Below are 19000 nucleotides of genomic sequence, written 5' to 3'. Positions count from 1 at the left end.
CCCAAACCTGCCGCAAGCAGGTTTGGGAGGGGAGGGGGAAGGTGAGGGTTCCCTTCTCGGGGAACACCTTTTGTCACGCGCACACGTCCTGTTCTGCGAGCGTGCCACGCCCACCTCTTGCACACCGCAAAGGTACGAGCGTCTTCTCGGGGCCAGCTACTTTGGAATCCATCGCTTCCTCATTCGCGCGCGCGCGCGCACACACACACACACACACACACACACACACACACACAGACGACGACGTTTTAGTCAGGTTTTGAGGGGGACTACCAGAACAGATTGAAATGTTTTGAGTTGTGAGCAGGGTCACAGAATGAAATCGGCTCGCATGTCCGAACCCCCCTTTTTCTCCGCTCACGTTTCCATTTTCACATCTCCATTCATTTGACTTTACCACAGTCTTCTCCATGAAGACTATTCTGTGTTTGTCGCACATCGCCGTACGCCATTCGCCATGATTTCATAGCCTGGTTAGAATGGGATTCCCGTTGAGATTTTGATCGTTTTTGGCCATCTTCATTCTCCGAGGTGCCGATGACACTCGAGAAGACGTGCCAAGGCAAAACGAATCAATGAAACTTGATTTGTTAGGGATAATCTAGTCAGGCGTAGTTTCGGACTCGCATACAAATAGGCAAAATGTGAAGTAATCTAAAGCGTGCAAAGACAAAGTTACCTCGATCTAACAGTGCCGTTTCGGCGTCTCGCTAATATTTGTCAGCCTATACAATCGAATTTTGTCTGTCGATCCTAAAACGAGGTCAGTGGTTGAAAAGGCAACGAAAGGAAAGGGAGAAATTGCGGTTGTACTTTTGCTTTTTGTGCTGATTATCGTCTTCGCTGCTTGCGCACTTTTCTTTGCCAACAACAAGGCGAGTGTTTGTTGTCTTACGTAACCTCACGCCGCTCGCTCACTGCTCGGATTTACCAGCAGAGCCCGCCCCTTTTTACAGGATGCGCCATATTTGGAAAATGACGTCCCGGGGATCCCGGAGCGGAATCTTCCATTCCGTGAGAGCGGGAGGACAAGTTTTGCAAAAAAGTCGGCTTTGGCCTCCGATTCCGCCTTGTGCCTCGCCGAACGTCGAGCGTTTCGAACGCCGAGCGTGTTTTAAGACGTCGCGTGAGCTGACGGCTTGACGTTTTTTTGGCCTTTGAATCTTTCTTACCCTCGGTGTCTCCTTGCGCCCTCCCCCCGCCCCTATTTACGTCACTGGAGGAGCCCGCTCCCAGATTATAAAAAGGCCGCCTGCAGAGGAAGCGCTCAGTCAGTTCACACGCAGCCGAGAGCGGGAAGCGAGACTTGAGCGAACATTCGGAACTTCACTTGTCAAGTGTACATTTTTTGACCGACCGGAGGAATCTTGGGATTTCGCAAGCTCTTGGGATCTTGCCGCGATGATGTTCAACGTGTTGAAGGCGGACTGCGACTCGTCGTCGCGGTGCAGCAGCGCGTCGCCGGCCGCCGACTGCAACGCCGGCCTGGGCTACTACCAGGCGTCCCCGGCCGGGTCCTACTCCAGCCTGGGCTCGCCCCAATCTCAGGTACGCTGCGGCATCACGGCATCTACCGAGTAGACGAAGCCGCGTTTTCCATTTAAAGCCTTTAGCTGCATGATAGCGCGTGAAAGAATCGCCTTTCGACTCTATTGATCTTTGAGCTGTCTATACATTTGCAGCCAATCGTCCTCCACTGATAGATTGCAACTGTTACTTCAGTACAACGTTGACTTTAATGCCTTGAATTTGAATCGCGCAGTGCTTCAACTGTGTAGTGTTTAAGAGTAGCGCGCACTTTGCTTTCCAAACCGCCTTGCTTTACACCGAGTGTTCCACTGTTCTGATAATGCAGAGAGCAAACAAGCTTGTTTCGCTGCAAACAAGTTTGAAGTTTTTGATTTACCGACAACACCTCGCCGAGCAAATATTTTGCCAATAAATCTAAATTGTTCGTCTTCCTGGAATCGCGCTGACGTTTTTTTTCTTTCTCCTTTCGTGCAGGATTTGACGGATCTGAGCACCTCCTTCGTCCCCACGGTGACGGCCATCTCCAGCAGCCCCGAGCTGCAGTGGCTGGTGCAGCCGCTCATCTCCTCGGTGGCCCCTTCTCACCGGGCGCACCCCTTGGCCTCCAGACCCAGCCAGGCCTACCCCAGGGGGGCCCTCAAGGTGGCTGCGGCCCGCCCTCATAGCACCACCAAGCGCGGCAGGATGGAACAGGTGACTTTTCCACCCGACCGCCCCCCCAACAAAAAAAAAAACAGTCTTTCTCCCGGTTTTGACACAGACCGACTGAACTTTTTTCCCCTTTCAGATTTCACCCGAGGAAGAAGCAAAGAGAAAAATTCGCCGGGAGAGAAACAAGCAGGCGGCCGCCAAATGCCGCAACAGGAGGCGGGAGCTGACCGACACACTCCAAGCTGTGAGTATCCCGCTCATTTGCTTTGACTTTACGCTTTTTCTACCCGGCAAAATTGTCTTCACGCTGGAGTGGTGTTTTTCAACGCGTTCGATGCCAGGGACGTATTTTCACGTTTAGGACTACAGACCATCCCAGATACTTAAGTATCGCTTTAATACTCAAGTCTTTGGAAATTAATGTCCTTCAAGTGCTTGAATATTGATGTCATACTTAAGTATCTGGGATTTAACATCCAGAAACACGTGAAAATACATCCCTGGCATTGAAAGAGTTAAGTACGCGACACAAAGTTTTTTTTTTTTTTTTCAACTCAATTCAGTGGATGTTTTGAATTCGCTCAAGCCCGTATTTAGAAGGAAGACTTTTTTATTTGAAATCCCCAACAACGTATCTGATGGCTGCGGTCTTGTGGCCCCGTCAGGAAACGGATCAGCTGGAGGACGAGAAGTCCAACCTTCAGAACGACATCGCCCAGCTGCTGAAGGAAAAGGAACGGCTGGAGTTCATCCTGGCCGCCCACCGGCCCGTCTGCAAAGTCCCCGTCGGACTCGGGCCGGACTCGGACCCGTCGCCGGCCCCGACCGGGCCCGCCGCCTGCGGCTCGCCCTTGGGCGCCGGGCCGGTCAGACTGAGCGACCTGGACCTGGACGCCTCGGCGCTGGAGGAGTCCCTGGAGCTGCTGAGCAAGGCGGAGGTGGAGCGCTCGGTCCCCGAGGCGGACCTGTCGGCGTCGCTGTGCGGCGCCCAGGACTGGGAGCAGCTGCACCCGTCGGTGACCAGCGGCGACTTTGAGCCGCCGCTGTGCACGCCGGTGGTCACGTGCACGCCCTCGGCCGCCTTCGCGTCCTCCTTCGTCTTCACCTTCCCCGAGGCCGAGGCCTTCCCCGGCTGCGGCCCGCTCCGCGGGCGGGGCGGCGCCGCCAACGAGCACTCGTCCGACTCCCTCAACTCGCCCACGCTGCTGGCCCTTTAAGACGCCAAAGCCGTCTGAGCTAAGGACTGGGCCCCCACCTTGACACCTGGTAGCATGTCTCAAGTCGTCTGCAAGTTCTTGGACTTTTTTTCTTTTTAATGGTGCTACATAACGAGGGTTGTCGTCACGGCTGTGTGTCCGTCCACTTTTAGGAGCAATAGTTTTCAGGTCGTGTGAATGTGGGAGGGGGAAAAAAAACTAAACAAAAACTGACATCTCAACCCATCGGGCCGGGTCTTCTGTCCTCAGCTTGACAATTTGTACGGACGTTTTCTGTGAAAACTTTTTTTTTTTTTAATTTATGAGATTTGACTTTATTTTTTTACGGAAACGAAAGCGAAGAAAAGTCTATGTGAATGTAACGTATATAAACTGATGGAAATAAACTTAGCGATATTTCAATTGAAATTTGGTCTGGTGATGTTTGTACTGCTCCTCTTTGGTCCTTGTATTTCCCCAAATGCAAGTGAACAATTTTATCCTGAGAATAATTGAACTTTTTTTTTTTTCCAAAAATGACCATTTTAAGACATTTTTAGTATGCCATTTTCTTACAATTCAAGGAATTTATTTTGTAATGAACAGTCGGTAACATTCATTCCATGTTTTAGGTCCAGCTAATGAAATTCAAAATAAAAGTGTTCAAATGCCTGCTTTACAGTAGTCTTAAAAGAAAGGGAAAAATGCTTGCCCAAGTTTGGAAAAGGACTAATATATCGTTGCTTCGAAAAAGATTTCAAAGCTGCGTAAGTATAGGAAAAATCGACGAGAATGAAAATGTTTGGTGCTTTTCCACTTGTGCGTACTCTCCACGTTCCGTTGTCTGTTGCCTAGGTGAATTGTGCCACAAGTCACACAACTCTGACGTCAGTATTTTTTTTCTACTCGCATACTTAGCGCGATGTGATGACGTCAACTTCCGTGACCAAATGGAGACTCCGATCGAGCTAGTTTAGACGAGCGCCGACAGCCCAAGCAACCGCGGTCCCCGACTGACTTGGAAGCCCGCTATTTCCAGCTTTCGCAGAGCGTAGTCAAGTCGAATCGATTCGAACGCGGAAATGAGGCTTGAAGCGAAAAGATCATTCGCGGTTCGGCGCGTTCGTGGCAGCTTATGCAAGCGAACGGAGAGGATCCGAAAGCGGCGAGCACAGAGGAGGGAAAAAAAAAAAAAACGAGTTTAGAGTGTCGCCTCCTCAGTCTGTCCTCATTAAACTAAAGTAGCTTCATAACGCACGGAAGCTAGCTCATTTGCGTCCGTGACGGTCTCGTTAAACGTTATCTTGGCTGGCAGATTTATTTTTGTCCAATTACATTGCAGGTCGTATCTCGTTGCTACGCTCCTTTAATCTGCCCGAGGCCTTGCAAAGCAGTCGTGCTGGCCAATGCCATTTAGGACGCCAGTGCATTCAAAAAATCATTCAAAATACACGAAACGTTAAAAAACAATCGCAAAAAAAAAAAATACTAAGATGGAGAAATATGTGGTAGGCAGCTGAAGAGGCACTGTTTTTCTCTATTTTGGTTTTCCCGATTTATCTTTTTTTTGGGGGGGGGGGGCTTGAATCCCTTCATTGGCACAACTGCAACGAGCAGCTAGCTAGCTTAGCTAGCTAGGCCTACAAAAGGCATTTTCCCTTGGGATAGCCCAATCAAATATTGTCATCTTATTCGTTTGACATCCTTAAATGTTTTCACTCATACAGTGAGGATAATTTTTGAAATACAAAAGCAAATTTTGAAACGTTTGATACAGTTGTACTTTTTCAACAATCTGACTAAAAAAAAAATCTCGTTTCATACAACATAATTGGGGACGGTCCACAATGTAATACTGAGGATTTCAATCATTTTGTAGCTGATTATGGAAGCAGCCATTTGTTCTTCATCAACTCCGCTTAGAATTTATGGTGGTCATCATGTTTTTGATGCAGCAGTCCCTTCCTATATTTGTCGCTCATTATTTACCACACCACTAAACTGGACCTCTAAAATCATTATCACATTGATACTCCATTAGCCAATCTGTTTTGTCGTTTTTCTTCATCCCCTGGCACCAGCGGGGCCCCGTAGTGCCTTATGTCTTTCCGAAGGCGGCCCCTCAGAGGAATACTTTCAAAAGCGTGTTAAAATAATGAAGCAACCGCTAAATATCCGCTGTCGTAACGGCATGTGCAAATGACGCAAGGCTTAGGCCTCCCCGCCCTTCCTTTCTGTGTCATTTACCCAGTTATGTTTTGTTGACTTTTTTTGCAATATGAGGACAACTCAGTGGCGGCTTGCCTAATAAGGCGTGCGCGTCTTCTCCTTTGTGCGCGTGTAAGGAATGTTATCAGCTATTTTTGCAGATGGAAATTTCCACAAATGACAGGCATCGAGTCGGCTCGGGTCTCGGCTTGGGCGCGCCGGCGCGGCCCCGACGCGTTGGCCGTTGCATAAGGTCCGCCCTGGCTGTCTGCAACAAAGCTGCTATTATTAGCTCCCCGCAACCCCCCTCCCCCGCCCTCCCCCGTGAGGATGGAGGGCCACGCTGGCAGAAATAGCAGGTGCCTTCTTCTTTTTTTCTTCTTCTTTTTTCTTCCCAACATCAGCATCAACGGCGGTAAAATTAGACCCGGGTGACGGCAAAAGGCGCGGGCTCGGCTCGACGCGAGGGAGGGGGGGGGGAGGCCGGGATGAGCGCCGTGGCCGTCGCAGGCAGGTTTGCCCGCATGCCAACCTCACATGCTTTCAATGGAGCGTTCAAGACGCAAACGTCCGCGCGCCAGTGCCAAGCTGTGCTCCGACCGACAACAAAGAAAAAGCTCGCTACGTGGCGCCTTGCCGAAGTGCTAGCTAGCTTCCACGTTAAGGTGCCTAAGCAACGCTCGTTTTCTGCATGACACAACGGTTCTTTACACGAAATAGCTTCCCGCTTTTATCGTTGCCCTTTCTGAAAACAAAGGAAAATCTTGCTACGCAGCGTTGCCTAAGTGCTAGCTAGCATCCATGTTATGCAAAGGCTATCCAAACAACGCTCAAAGATTATGAAGGGAACTGCAATGAATGAAACCTGAAAACACAAAGCAGTTTCCCGATTCCTCCGTGTGGCTGCTAAAACAAAAATTGGGATGGGGACTGCTCCGTCAACTGGCCTTACACTTTTATTTCCTTTTAGGGTAATGTACCTGACTGTAATAACTTGTAAGTCAAAGCAGCGTCATAGGACGCGATGTCCCGTTTCATTCTGGAGCGTCAACATTCATTTCGCTCATCTTTGCACGGATTGCGGTTGCTCTTTGTAATTTGGCTGCTTTTGACTTTCTCCAGAATTCACAGCCGTCAGCATCGGGGCGTGGCGCCGCGCCGCGCCGTGCTTTTGCGTCAGCCTGACACTCATTCAAGGAATTTTTCTTTGTGTGCTCTGGCAAAAAAAAAAATTGAAATGAAAAATAGGTCATGTCGCCGCTGCGTTGGTTCGATCACTTTCGACGCTCAATGGAAATGAACGTTACGTTTCCCGGCGCTGTCCTGGACCCCAAAATAAATACCGCAAATAAACTGAACCCAGACTGTTTTGAGCGGCCCGTAGCATATTTGCCACTACTTTTTTCTCATGCTTTTAACCCTGCGCATTGTAGCCAAAGGGGTATAGAAGAAGGTGCTATCACAGTATTGATATAGAGTTTGAACTCGCCACCAGGGGGCACGCTCCACTATTCAACACGACCAGGCATGCTACTGTCGTGTTGGTGCATAATTCTAAGAATGTATGTTCAACCTATGTTGAAAGTGTTGACATTTTGTTTTAAATAAAAACAAACAAAAAAAAACGTTCAACTAGTTTAGGCACTAAAGTATATATTTCTTTACTGCTAAAGTGCTAAAGTCATTGGTTAAGGTCACCAAATTAGGTTACTTTAGATGAAAGTAATCTTGACTTCAATACTAAATTAATCTATTACAAGATTTCAATCACTTTAAATTCCAAAGAAATACGTAACTTAAGATACTAAAAGAATGGATTACTTGAGGTTACTGACGTGATCATTATCTTAGTACTTGATTCCTTTACTAACCTCGTTTGGCCAAACACTTGAAAGTTATCTGGGATTGATTGTTCTTCTAAAACGTAAAAATATGTCTCTGGGATCGAACGAGTCTTAATATACAGACGCAATTGAGCTACTGTTCAGTGCAGGCGCACATATTTTGTGGTGGCTTTTGCATCCTTTGATATTTCTTGATGTGATCTTTGAAGTAAAAGTGGCGGACATCCCTGCTGCACTCGGACTTCAAGGTGAGTGAACAGCAGAGGGCGCTGCTGCGCAGAATGGCAGCCTCCTCGCTTCAAACCTTTCTCATCAGGCTATTATTAGAAGAGACTAGAAAATAGAATTGCAAAGAAAACGCCTTTATGACCAAACGCGCCCCCCCCCCCCCCTCAAAAAAAAGCGTCTATTGAGCATCACGCATTTGCTGACACCTCGTTGACGAAAAGGTTTGCACTTTTTGTAGGCGATGTCTTAGACGTCGGCGGGAGTTGAAAAAGACTGCGGCTGGTGCTGAGGTGCTTGCTATTCTTAGAAGGCCTTTGACGCAGCGAGCTGCCACACCGGAGGGATTTCTCCGTCCAATAATTGGCGTCCTCGCGCCACTCGGTATCCCCGCCTCGCGTCACCTCGCCTCGCCTCAGCTGCCGGGCTCGGGGACAGGGATGTCTCCCTGGAAACGGGACACTTTTTATGTAAGCTGGCAGCAGAGAAAGGACGGCTTGAGGCGCCACGCCGGAAATAGATTGCTACCTGCCGTTGCTTTCCGACGTCATCGTGAGCAACTAGGAGGTGCCAACGCGTCACTGAGAAGGGATTTAGCATTCGGATGAAATGTCGCCAACCCGGATGGTGTGCGTTTTTTTTAATATCCTGTCAGACGGGATGATTTTGATTGAGAAATGGAAAATTGAATGTACTGTACTCTTGTTTAAATAAAACGTCGGAAAAAGTCAAATTACGTTTTGCGAGCCTGTTGTTTTTTTTAGTGTGAAATGATCGCAAAGTTTCTTTTACGGACACTTTCTTTCCTGTCATATACTTCTAAAGTAACGTTCTTCAGTTTGTTAATTATGGGTAAATAATAGCAAACGGATGGATACTGTGCGTTTTTGCTCTGTTACGTTTAGGTGAAGTTTCCCACTCCGACCTGCCGGCGGCGCTGCAGCCTAATTCAAGCCGGTTTTGGTGTCGCCGAAGCCGGAAGTTGTCAAGCGGGCCAGCTGGCGGTGGCTGGTTGGTCTTTCGCTCGCTCGCTAGCTCGCCCGTTCGGCTTCCTTTCAGCCATGGCTCGCTTCGCGGCGCACCTGCTCCTGCTCCTGGCGTTTCTCATCGAATCGGCGTCCGCCATCTCTTTCGCCTTGCCGGTCAACTCGAGGAAATGCCTGCGCGAGGAGATCCACAAAGACGTCCTAGTCACGGGCGAGTACGAGATCAGCGAGCAGGCCAACACCAAAACCAACCTGAAGGTGAGCCCCGCGCGAAGGCCACGGCGGAGCGCCGGAACCTTACGGCGTCACCTTCGACCCGCTCCGTACAAGAAACGCCTTTCCGAACCTCCGCGGCCTCCTTTAAATGTTGCCCGTGAAACGGACTTTTTCAAGTTGCGGGCCTCTAAACCATCACTTCCGGATTCAAACAAGCTAATTTACTTCTAGCTTAGTGACGTCACGCTAGCGTACGGCGCCGTTTTTCGATGTGTTTTCATGATCGTATCGAAACGGATTCTTTGCTGTTTGGCCCAGTCGACGTGCGCCGTCCCGTCGCCGGCCGGCCGGCCGGCCGGCTGGTACACGTCACACTAACGGCAGCTGCCAATGCGGCTGACACGCTCCAACAAAACATTGAATTCTCTGACAAATCATAACCCGTGTCGCCACCTTGCCGAATAATCTTTTTATGTCAGAAGTTAGCCCTTAAGAAGTCGACGCTCCAAAAGTAGCAGTCGATTTGCTAAAGCTTGGAGGCTATCTGGACGGGTCTCCGAGGCAATGTTACGTTTTTTATTTGAGGGGGCGGGGTGGGTGATCACTGCATTTACTTCTATTTGTGTCAATAGCGGGATTTTATTCAAAGTACTCACTCGTCCTAAGGTAAAGCGTGTTTTTAAAGACCAAACAACGCAGAAAGAGTTTGGAAAATTGGACGTTAGAGAAACTAAGCAATACGCGTGTGTGTGTGTGTAATGGCCAAAATCCGGCGGGAGAAGTACCACATTATAGTGAAGTGGTATAACTTATACCATTTTTTATTTGTATATACCATTGATTATTTAGCGACATTAGTCTCATTTCTAGAATTTCATCATCATCTCAGGAAACCCCTTTCTCTGCTCGGATGTCGTGTTCAAGTTCAAAGTATCAACCAGTTTTCCGGGCGGGCAAAATTCAACTTAACTTTGGGTGCGATGGGGAGTGTGAACGATCACTCGCTTCTTGCGTGCCCTTCTATTGGCTGGGACAGGCACCAGCAGTGAGAAGTGGCTATAGGTAATGGATGGATGTTAAAGTTGAATCTCTGCTCATGTTAGATCACCGACTCGGCCGGCCATTTGCTGTACAGCAAAGACAGCGCCACCAAGGGGAAGTTTGCCTTCACCACAGAGGACTATGAAATGTTCGAGGTTTGCTTTGAGAGCAAGTCCCCGATGGGTACGTTTCATCCAATCAGACAAAAGCATGCGTTTTTTGAGCAAGTTATAACATTGCTATTTCTTTACTGCTTCCTTGTCAAGGGACCGGAAGAGTGCCGGACCAGTTGGTCAACCTGGACATGAAACATGGCGTGGAGGCCAAGAACTACGAAGAGGTGAGGCTCCTTACCTGGCAAACACTTGATCGGATTTCAACATAAGAGGTTTTGTCCCAATCGCAATTGCAATTGGGTAAAGCGTGGATTTTGGGGGAGGTCGCGAGATCGGAAAACAAGTACGTTCACGTTAAGTTCAGTTGGTGGAAAAAAAAAACCCCGATGTTCCTAGTTGTTTTCTACAAAGCAGCTAAATAATCGACACAGAAAAACATGTGACCGTCCAACGTCACGACACAGCCAGAAACATATTTCTAAAATACAAACTGTTGTCTCGTAAAATCCATCCATCCGTCAATTTTCGTTGGCCAAAATAATGCGGAGCGCTGGCTTTCTGGTGTCTATCTCGGTTGTCTTCAGGCGGTAGGCGGGGGGCACCCCGGATCGGTTGCCAGCCGATCACGGGTCGCACAGAGACAAACAACCGCTGGCACTCCCAATCACACCCGAGGGCAATTTCCGGTGTCTAATATAACAACCATGCATGGGGGATTGTGGGAGGAGATCCGAGTTCCCGGAGAAGACCCACGCGCGCACGGGGAGAACACGCAAACTCAGCCCATGTATATTTCGTCCAACATTCATATTTTTTTGCATGGCAGGAGTTTTTGAAAATGTTACCACTGTTGTAATGATTTTCACTTCAGCTTTGCAGATGTTAGTACGGTTGTCAAACTGAAAAAGCAAGGCCACCCTTAAACCGCGAAGCCCAAGTAAGTCCAACGAATAATAGTGCAGACACCGCACACATGCTGCGTTCTCACGCTAAACTCGATAAGTGGACAGCGATAACGCTGGGAGCCGTCCTAAGGTACACACAAACGTACAAACGTTTGTGGCTCAGCTTAAGCGCCAAAGTCATGATTGGGGGAGTGGGGACCTTGTAAAATAATTGTTCGGACATCAAAGCCCTCAAAACAGGTGGGTCTTTTGCTGTTTCTTTGCGCCTAGCGAGTCTTGACTGACACCTAGCTACCGGACCAACTTTGTAATAACCATTGGCAAAGCTGAGTAGTTTGCCTGTGGCGCTCGCTGAGTCCAGATTGCCAAGGTGGAGAAGCTGAAGCCTCTGGAGGTGGAGCTGCGCCGCCTGGAGGACCTCTCCGAGTCAATCGTCAACGATTTTGCGTACATGAAGAAGCGAGAGGAGGAGATGAGGGACACCAACGGTAAATGTGCCGCGCCTTCGGAGGAACGCCAGTCTCGCGGGCCGCCGTCCCGCATGCCTTGGATGCCGCTCTCACCTGATTCAAATGATCAGGATCCTTTTCGGGCTCCGACAAGCTAATAATTTGAATCTGGTGTGTTAAAAACAGGCGGGATTGCGGCCCTCGAGGACTGGACTTTGAGACTTTGGGCCGAGCGCTTTATTTTTTGGAAGTGTTTTTGCTGAACCTGTTTGTTAAAATATGGCGGCGTGACCTCTGTTCCTTTTGTTGCCAACAGAGTCGACCAACACGCGCGTGCTCTACTTCAGCATCTTCTCCATGTGCTGCCTGATCGGGCTGGCCACGTGGCAGGTGTTCTACCTGCGCCGCTTCTTCAAGGCCAAGAAGCTAATCGAGTAGAAAAGGGGGCGTGGATAGACGGGCAAGGGAAGTTGTAGGTGGGGTGGGCGGGAGTGTGGGGGTTCCTCAAATTCTATTTTTTAAGATGCCAGAATAACGCGCCGTTCAAACGCAAAGGCCCGCTTTGTTTTGATCTTTGCCACATGCCGACCACTGTGGGGAGACGCTTTGCCCGCCACATTCGGGCTTCCGACCGACGAGACGCCGGTTCTGCTTTGGAGCGCACGCGCCGCCGATGTTGGCGAGGAGCTCCTCTTAATTCAAGTGAAGGAAGGCTTTTTCAAATATGCGTTGTTGGTTTCTTTCGCTCTTCCGCTAAGTTGGCCCTCTGAAGATGTTTTTTGTTTTTTTCTTCATACCATAAATGCCCCATACCACATTACTTGTATATGTTTTGTCTTTTTTGGGGAGGGCTTTCTGTTGTTAATAGAATATTGTCCTTTTTTTATATGTCTCTAAATTAGGTCACCAGGTTTAAACGCCTGCATGTCATTTAAAATCACCTACAGTAGGCATCATTTCAGAGAGCAGTGTTTGTGTAATGTTCTGGGCGAGGAGTTTGCTGAAGCAAAAGAACATGGGACATCAACGAGCATCTCTTCCCAATTTCGAGTACTTGCAGATCCATCCATTGTACTGTTTTTTTTTTTTTTTTTTTTTCTCTCTGTAGGGAATTGTGGCCACGTGGGATTGTGGGTAGCTTGCTTCTAATGTCATAGGGGTTAATAAAGGCATTTGTTGCGGGATTTTTTTTTAAGCGGAGACCTTGTGCATTGTGCGCATTTGGTTATTTTTATGTTGACTGGTGCATTTTGTAAATTTGTTTTTGGCTTTAATTCAATAAAATGTTGGATGGGTTTACATTATTTGCTTCACGGGCATGCTAACAAGAAAAACTCATTGACCATTAAGCGTTTCAAATAGCAGAAAATCTATGAACCTTAAATTAAAACATTCCGATATCCTATATCCCGAATGGTGACAGTACTGACTGAATTAAATTATAACAACTTAATAGTTATATGGCAGTGTACGCGTCAAACAACCAACTTGCGTGCAAATGACGCAATGAAAGCAGTAGCGGATCTCAGCCAATCAGATCACCCTAGTCGGCGTGACCCGGAAGTATCCACAGAACACTTCCTTACTTGAAATGGCCGCCGTAGCTTTCCCGGAACAGCTCGGGAGCTAATTTATTTTTCTCACCCCGAGAAAACAAGTCGTATTTTGTGCCAGAATGCCGGGCGGCGATAAAGAAACGGACCTAACCGAGCGAGTCGAGGCCTTTTTGTCCGACTTGAAGCGAGGTGGGAGCGGCACCGGCCCTCTGCGGGGATCGGCGGAGACTGCCCGAGAAACGACTTCGTTGCTCCGAAGGATCACGTCGCAGGCTCGCTGGAGCAGCGCAGGTGATGCGTTTTTCAAATGTCGGTCACTTGTGCGCTTTTTTTCCTCTCAGCCGGAAAGGCTGCGCCCTTAGTACGAAAACTAACACCTTTGGGCTCTACTAACATAGAATGAACTTCCATTTAGCCTCTGTCGTCATCTTCTTCATATCGCACCCACCGATGGAACTTTTTTTTCCATTTTGTTAGACAAGTCCGCTGAGCTTCAACACGTTTCCATTTGTGCCTCTTCTAGATCTTCCGAAGAGTTTCTTTTTCACTTTTTACTTTCTGTCTCATTGTTGCTCGATTGTGTATTACTCATCACCAATACTAACAAACTCGCCAGCAAAGTTGATGTTGTTTCGGCCTAACGTTAGCAATTTAAGGAGACTTTTAGTGGTCAAAATGATCATCTCATTTTTGTTTCTGAAAGCTCAATCATATACCTGGCAATTCTGTCAATTCGTCCAATTGTATTTGATTGAATTGCTGTTATTATTGTTATTATTACCACCTCAGAGCACCCATTGGCGGCAAGGTGGAATTTGAATTCAAACAACTGCTGTTTTTATTCTTTTCTTTTTGGCAGTTGACACACACGCGCTTCCTGCGTATTCCTCTGGCCACGATGTTTCTGGCCCGCTCTCCCGCTGGCTTTGGCGGAGCATAACTTAGTGGTGTTTATTTTGAACGTCTCAGGGGACCTGATGGAAATCATCCGAAAGGAGGGCAGGCGCATGGTGGCGGCCCAACCGTCAGAGACCACCGTCGGGAACATGATCAGACGCGTGCTCAAGATTATCAGAGAGGAGTATGCGAGGCGAGTCACCTGCACATCTCAAGATTGCCCTTGGAATTTTTATGGCGCCTTTACAGCCGGGCGCAACGTAGTGGTAGCGTACTGTAAAATTCCTCGTACGCGATTTTTGTTTATTGTGGACAATAAAGAATCCCTTCAAGCTCCGCTTCGGGTTTCCTTCATCCGTTGTTGACACGTGAGGCGCGTTTGCGCAGGTCCCGGGGCAGCAGCGAGGAGCTGGACCAGCAGGAGTCTCTTCACAAGCTGCTGACGACGGGAGCGCTCAGCGAGGAGAACTTCCGCCAGCATTTCGCGCCCCTCAAAGCCAACGTCATCGAGGCCATCAACGAGCTGTTGACGGAGCTGGGTGAGGGGCTTTGGCTTTGTCTAACTTCAGACTCACGGAATCGCTGTGTAGTTGGATGTGCATTCTACAGTGGTGTTCACTTGTAAGATTAATAGTGCGTTTTAGGTTAGGGATGGGTGAGTCTCACTTCCAAGTATTGGAATTGGGCCCATAACTAGCCTTCACTCCAGACAGTGGTGTTGAACATCCCTAATTTTAGGTTTCAAGCTGGAATGTCCCTAAAAGTCCCAAATTGCAGACTTGTGTTTGAGGAACGTACGCGTCGCGAGTCAGCCGTCTTTCTAAATGGCCGCTTCTTTCCAGACGGGACCACGGACAACATCTCCATGCAGGCGCTGGAGCACATCCACTCCAACGAGGTCATCATGACCATCGGCCGCTCCCGCACCGTGGAGGCCTTCCTCAAGGACGCCGCGCGCAAACGCAAGTTCCACGTCATCGTTGCCGAGTGCGCGCCCTTCTGCCAGGTGAGCGACGCGCGCTCGTCGGTTGACGCGACGCCTTTCACTCCAACCGTAGGCATCGCCCCACTCTCACTCTCACTCTCACGAGGACAATCCAACAATTCGGTCCCCACTATCTAGCACAAGCCGAGGGCACGTACTGTCGACAATTTTTAAAAACGATCCAATAGCGGTCCCGTCAAAGTAGCCAACCGTCTCAAACATTCGGATCGGTCGTTTCGATTTTGTCTTTCCACCAGGGGCACAAGATGGCCACCAGTCTTTCAGAGGCGGGCATCGAAACGACGGTGATCGCGGACGCCGCCATATTTGCCGTCATCTCTCGCGTCAACAAGGTAGGGAAAAGCGGTTTTGCCGCGTCGCGGCCCGCGTCGGGTCACGAGGACGTGGCGGCGCCCGTCAGGTGATCATCGGGACGCAGACGGTCCTGGCCAACGGAGGCCTCCGGGCGGTCAACGGGACGCACGCGCTGGCCCTGGCGGCCAAGCACCACTCCACGCCGCTCATCGTCTGCACGCCCATGTTCAAGCTCTCGCCTCAGGTGAGCGGCCCGCGACCAAAGCTCCGCCCCCGAGCTGACCCTCTCCCGACTCCTTCCAGTTCCCCAATGAGGAGAACACCTTCCACAAGTTCGTCTCCCCGCACGAGGTGCTTCCGTTCACCGAAGGTGAGACGGCTGGCGCCGAGCCTCCCGTGCCGCCGGCGCGCCGCTTTGAAATGACGCGCGTTGCCCGGCCGCCCGCCGCGTTGCTTCCCGTCTCAGGGGAGATCCTGTCCAAGGTGAACGTGCACTGCCCGGTCTTTGACTACGTCCCGCCCGAGCTCATCACGCTCTTCATCTCCAACTTTGGAGGACACGCCCCCTCCTACATCTACCGCCTCATGAGCGAGCTCTACCACCCCGAAGATCACGAATTGTAAATGAACCCCTTTAAAAAGACTACAGCAAGTTCTGCATTTGTCTTGTGTCTTCAATGTGGGCAAGATTGCAGCAGTGATATTTAAATTAAATAATTTATTAAAAAGACACAAAAAACAACATTTAAAAATGGGAAAATACAAAAATATGATAGTTGGAATCATTTTTTTCAATGTCATCAAGTTTTGATGCTTGTCAGATTCCTCAACTAGTACACCCCCAGAACATCTTATTGTAAAAAAAATGGGGATTGACTTTCTGAAATCTAATGGAGTTGAAATATTCGTACAAAAGTGTATGAAAATACAGTACGGTATACCGTAGTTTTGTTAGTTGGTGATGCTGCGCGAGTAGTCCGCCAGGGGGAGCTGCTGCATCTTTATGCATAGCGTCCCAATTGCCAATTAAACGTCTGATGACCAGTTATGGGCTGTAATAACCGCAAAGGCAAAAAAGAAATAAAAACATTTTCTATATTCATTTAAAAAAAAACACGCCCAAATGCCAGGCCTCCGATACCGTGTGACATTTCTGCAGATTGCACTAGACTGTAGCAGAACAATCGCATGTTATTCTTGAGGGCAAAGTGCACCGCTGGACCCGTGCACACAACTACGACAACCAGTGAAATGCTAGACAGGTGTCAAACTGCGGGCCTCGAGGGCCGCTATCGTGCATGTTTTTGAACCTTCCCTCTTAAACACACCGGATTCAAATGAATAGGATCCCTTTCAAGACCCTGCGGAGCTTGCTAATAAGCTAATCATTTGAGTTCGGTGCTCGGAGACCGGAATCTGACATTATGCCCTATAACGAGATCGTTTGGAAGTTAGACAGCGCGACTTTTAGCTGCCCCCTTGGCTAAAATGACCTTTTGACCGCTTTAAAACACGGAGCCAAATTATTTGTGGCAATTGTATTTCATAGCACCATCTCGAATATTGATACTGTGACGATTTTTTTTTCCCCTTTGGATAAGGCTCCGGCTCGAGCGTAACGTAGCACCGCCTCTCCCCTCCCCTCCGCGGCGTAAGCACCGCCCGGTCGCAGTCAACAACACCGCGGCGTCTTTTCGTCGGCTACGCGAGGACTCGCCGCAACCTTTAACCCCGAAAGCGGCCCCGGACCCGCACTGGGTCCCGTTTTTCGGCTTCTCCGTCGACGGCGACGACCCGGGCCGGCTTTAGGGCGAGGCGCGGGAGGCGGCTAGCGCGGATTAGCATCTCGGCGAGACGGCGCTAGCTCGGCGAGCTAGCTCGCCGGATGGATGGCTGACGGGCGGCTCGCTCGCGAACAACAGCGTCTCTCCGCCCGCTAGCGCCGCGACAAAATGATCGCCCTTTGACAGCGGAGAGCGGTGAGTACGTCCCCGGCCTTTCTCCCTTCCCGCTCGTGTATTTGGACGCGTTTCGGCGGCAGCCGTCCGAGAGCCGCGCCCGGGCCGTTTCAAGCCGTTTGTTGACATCGCCGTTCGCTGCTATAATTGTGCATCTCGCCACCGTCACGTTACAGTCACGTTCTCTATTTTTTTTTTTTGTTTTTATAGGGCCGCTTGCTTCTGCGTGACCACAGTTGATCTCGGGCAAGGTGGGAGCATCGGGAATTCGCTTATTGCCTCTCTTGCTGGTGCCAATTCCTACCTGCCAAAATGATGCCGGTAGGTGTGAATCACGTGACCCACACGTCATCATTTATTTCTGCGTACGGCAGGAAATCGCTTTAAGCTTTCATTCACATCCGTATTAATAAATGATAAAAATGCATCACAAACCGTAACAAATGAGTAGAACGCCGTTGTCAAAGTCAAGGCCCGGGGGGCAGATCCGGCCCGCCACATCACTTTACGTGGCCCGAGGTTTCACATCAAGTTTCTGGCTAAAATACCAAACTTGCAGGTTTTCGGGAAAACATTTTCGGGAGAAAAAAACAAACAAACATTTTTTTGTTCCCCATTTCTCTTTTGAGCGTTTTTAACTGGCCTCTGACTTCAAAACTAGCTAGAAGTTTGACAAACACACCTAACATCAATTTGATTTCACGGCCGTGTCTGAAAGCTGTTTGATTTGGAAACACCTTTTATTCGGAAACGTTTTCCCTCGGATTCGTTCCGGTCACTCGAGCGCCAAGATTTCACTCTCAGAGCTGTTCAGCGAGCAAGTCCGGACGTCTTCGGGAAGGGGGAAAAGCCCGGTCAAGAGAGGTGACGGACGGGCCTACAACTCGGAAGAAAAAGAAAGCTCGGATCAGTCCTACTTGTAGTAGCATACGCGTCGAGAGTCGGCCGTCTTCCGGCCCTCGGGTTTCTTAAAATTGACCGTTTTGACATCCATCTTCTCGTATTTTGCCGGGCGGCCCACGTTTGTTGGTAAAATGATCCGTCATCAAGCTGAAATGAAAGTCAATCTGGTGTTACGGGGGCTCGTTTTCCCCTCCAAACATCCTTTTGACGCAAGGGCGAATGGCGGGGAACAAGCGAGGGTCCGGCGGCGTAGCTTCCGCTCAACTTTGTTGTGAAATAGCCCGACCCGGACGAGCGCGACTCTACTCGGACGTATCGCTTTACCAAACAGCATAATGCGTGAATGGGAGCGGCGCTTTGTTGATCTCGCGCCTCGCGAAAGCGCGACGGGTTGCGCTCGTCTTTTCCGGCCAGCGGCGGAACGCGCAACTGAGCTCGGATACCTTTTATTAGCCCTGCGAGGCTTAGCTTTTCCTTGGATTTGTCAGCGGAGGCCAGAGCCGCCTTTTTGATTCATTTGCGTCTCCAAACACACACGTACGGTATTCACGACGACCGCTTTGCCGGCGGGGGTCGACGACAGACGATGGCGTTTTCCGACCCGAAGGAAGCCGGAATCGAAGACCCCGCCGACCGGCGCGAATGTTTCTTCGACTTCCGGGAGAGCCGTCGGGTTAGCCTCCGTTACTCCTCCGCGAGCGGTCATCTTCGGGCCCATCCGGTCGGTTTGAAACGGAGGTCTTGGCAGACCATTTGCCGATCATCTTGCTCGGGGCCTTCTTTAGCCAAGCGACGACTGTCGTGAGATCACAGCGCGGAAGGTAACCTCCTCACCCGCCGGCAGCCCGGAATGCGCATTAGTCATCTGTCGACCTGCCGCCCGCTTTTATGAAGATGGCGAAAGACAGGTCCCCGAAGTGTTTTCCTTTCTGCAAAAATATGTGCAAATAAGTCTTTGGTTCCGGGCGCCGTCCTGTTTTCGCAAAGTGCCCTCACCCCCCGGTTCTGTCCGAGAGCGG

At 49.7% G+C, this 19000-nt stretch overlaps 3 protein-coding genes and 1 long non-coding RNA gene across 4 annotated transcripts; all 4 read left to right on the top strand.

Moving 5' to 3' along the window:
- The first annotated feature begins 713 nt into the window (after positions 1–713).
- On the top strand, positions 714–3806 carry fosab (Fos proto-oncogene, AP-1 transcription factor subunit b). Its single transcript, XM_088403784.1, has 4 exons — positions 714–1548; positions 2005–2223; positions 2318–2425; positions 2847–3806. Exons 1-4 carry the CDS (start codon positions 1402–1404, stop codon positions 3396–3398), a joined length of 1026 nt encoding a protein of 341 aa, XP_088259910.1. The 5' UTR covers positions 714–1401; the 3' UTR covers positions 3399–3806.
- Positions 3807–5203: 1397 nt separating this feature from the next.
- Positions 5204–8390, top strand: LOC148406780 (uncharacterized). The gene is made up of 2 exons (XR_015863854.1): positions 5204–5944; positions 7896–8390. It is a non-coding gene; the product is annotated as an uncharacterized LOC148406780 (long non-coding RNA).
- A 235-nt stretch (positions 8391–8625) lies between these two features.
- tmed10 (transmembrane p24 trafficking protein 10) lies at positions 8626–12666 on the top strand. The gene is made up of 5 exons (XM_088403777.1): positions 8626–8898; positions 9960–10080; positions 10164–10237; positions 11280–11406; positions 11684–12666. The coding sequence occupies exons 1-5, from the start codon at positions 8716–8718 to the stop codon at positions 11803–11805; spliced, it is 627 nt and encodes a 208-aa protein (XP_088259903.1). The 5' UTR covers positions 8626–8715; the 3' UTR covers positions 11806–12666.
- Positions 12667–12934: 268 nt separating this feature from the next.
- eif2b2 (eukaryotic translation initiation factor 2B, subunit 2 beta) lies at positions 12935–15772 on the top strand. Its single transcript, XM_088403344.1, has 8 exons — positions 12935–13214; positions 13893–14013; positions 14208–14359; positions 14663–14826; positions 15063–15158; positions 15227–15364; positions 15424–15490; positions 15587–15772. The coding sequence occupies exons 1-8, from the start codon at positions 13043–13045 to the stop codon at positions 15742–15744; spliced, it is 1068 nt and encodes a 355-aa protein (XP_088259470.1). The 5' UTR covers positions 12935–13042; the 3' UTR covers positions 15745–15772.
- Positions 15773–19000: the final 3228 nt, after the last annotated feature.

This window comes from Hippichthys cyanospilos, chromosome 20 (assembly GCF_059441005.1).
Source record: "Hippichthys cyanospilos isolate Australia breed blue-spotted pipefish chromosome 20, RoL_Hcya_1.0, whole genome shotgun sequence".
Taxonomy (NCBI): domain Eukaryota; kingdom Metazoa; phylum Chordata; class Actinopteri; order Syngnathiformes; family Syngnathidae; genus Hippichthys; species Hippichthys cyanospilos.
This window is presented reverse-complemented; position numbering and strand designations above follow the sequence as displayed.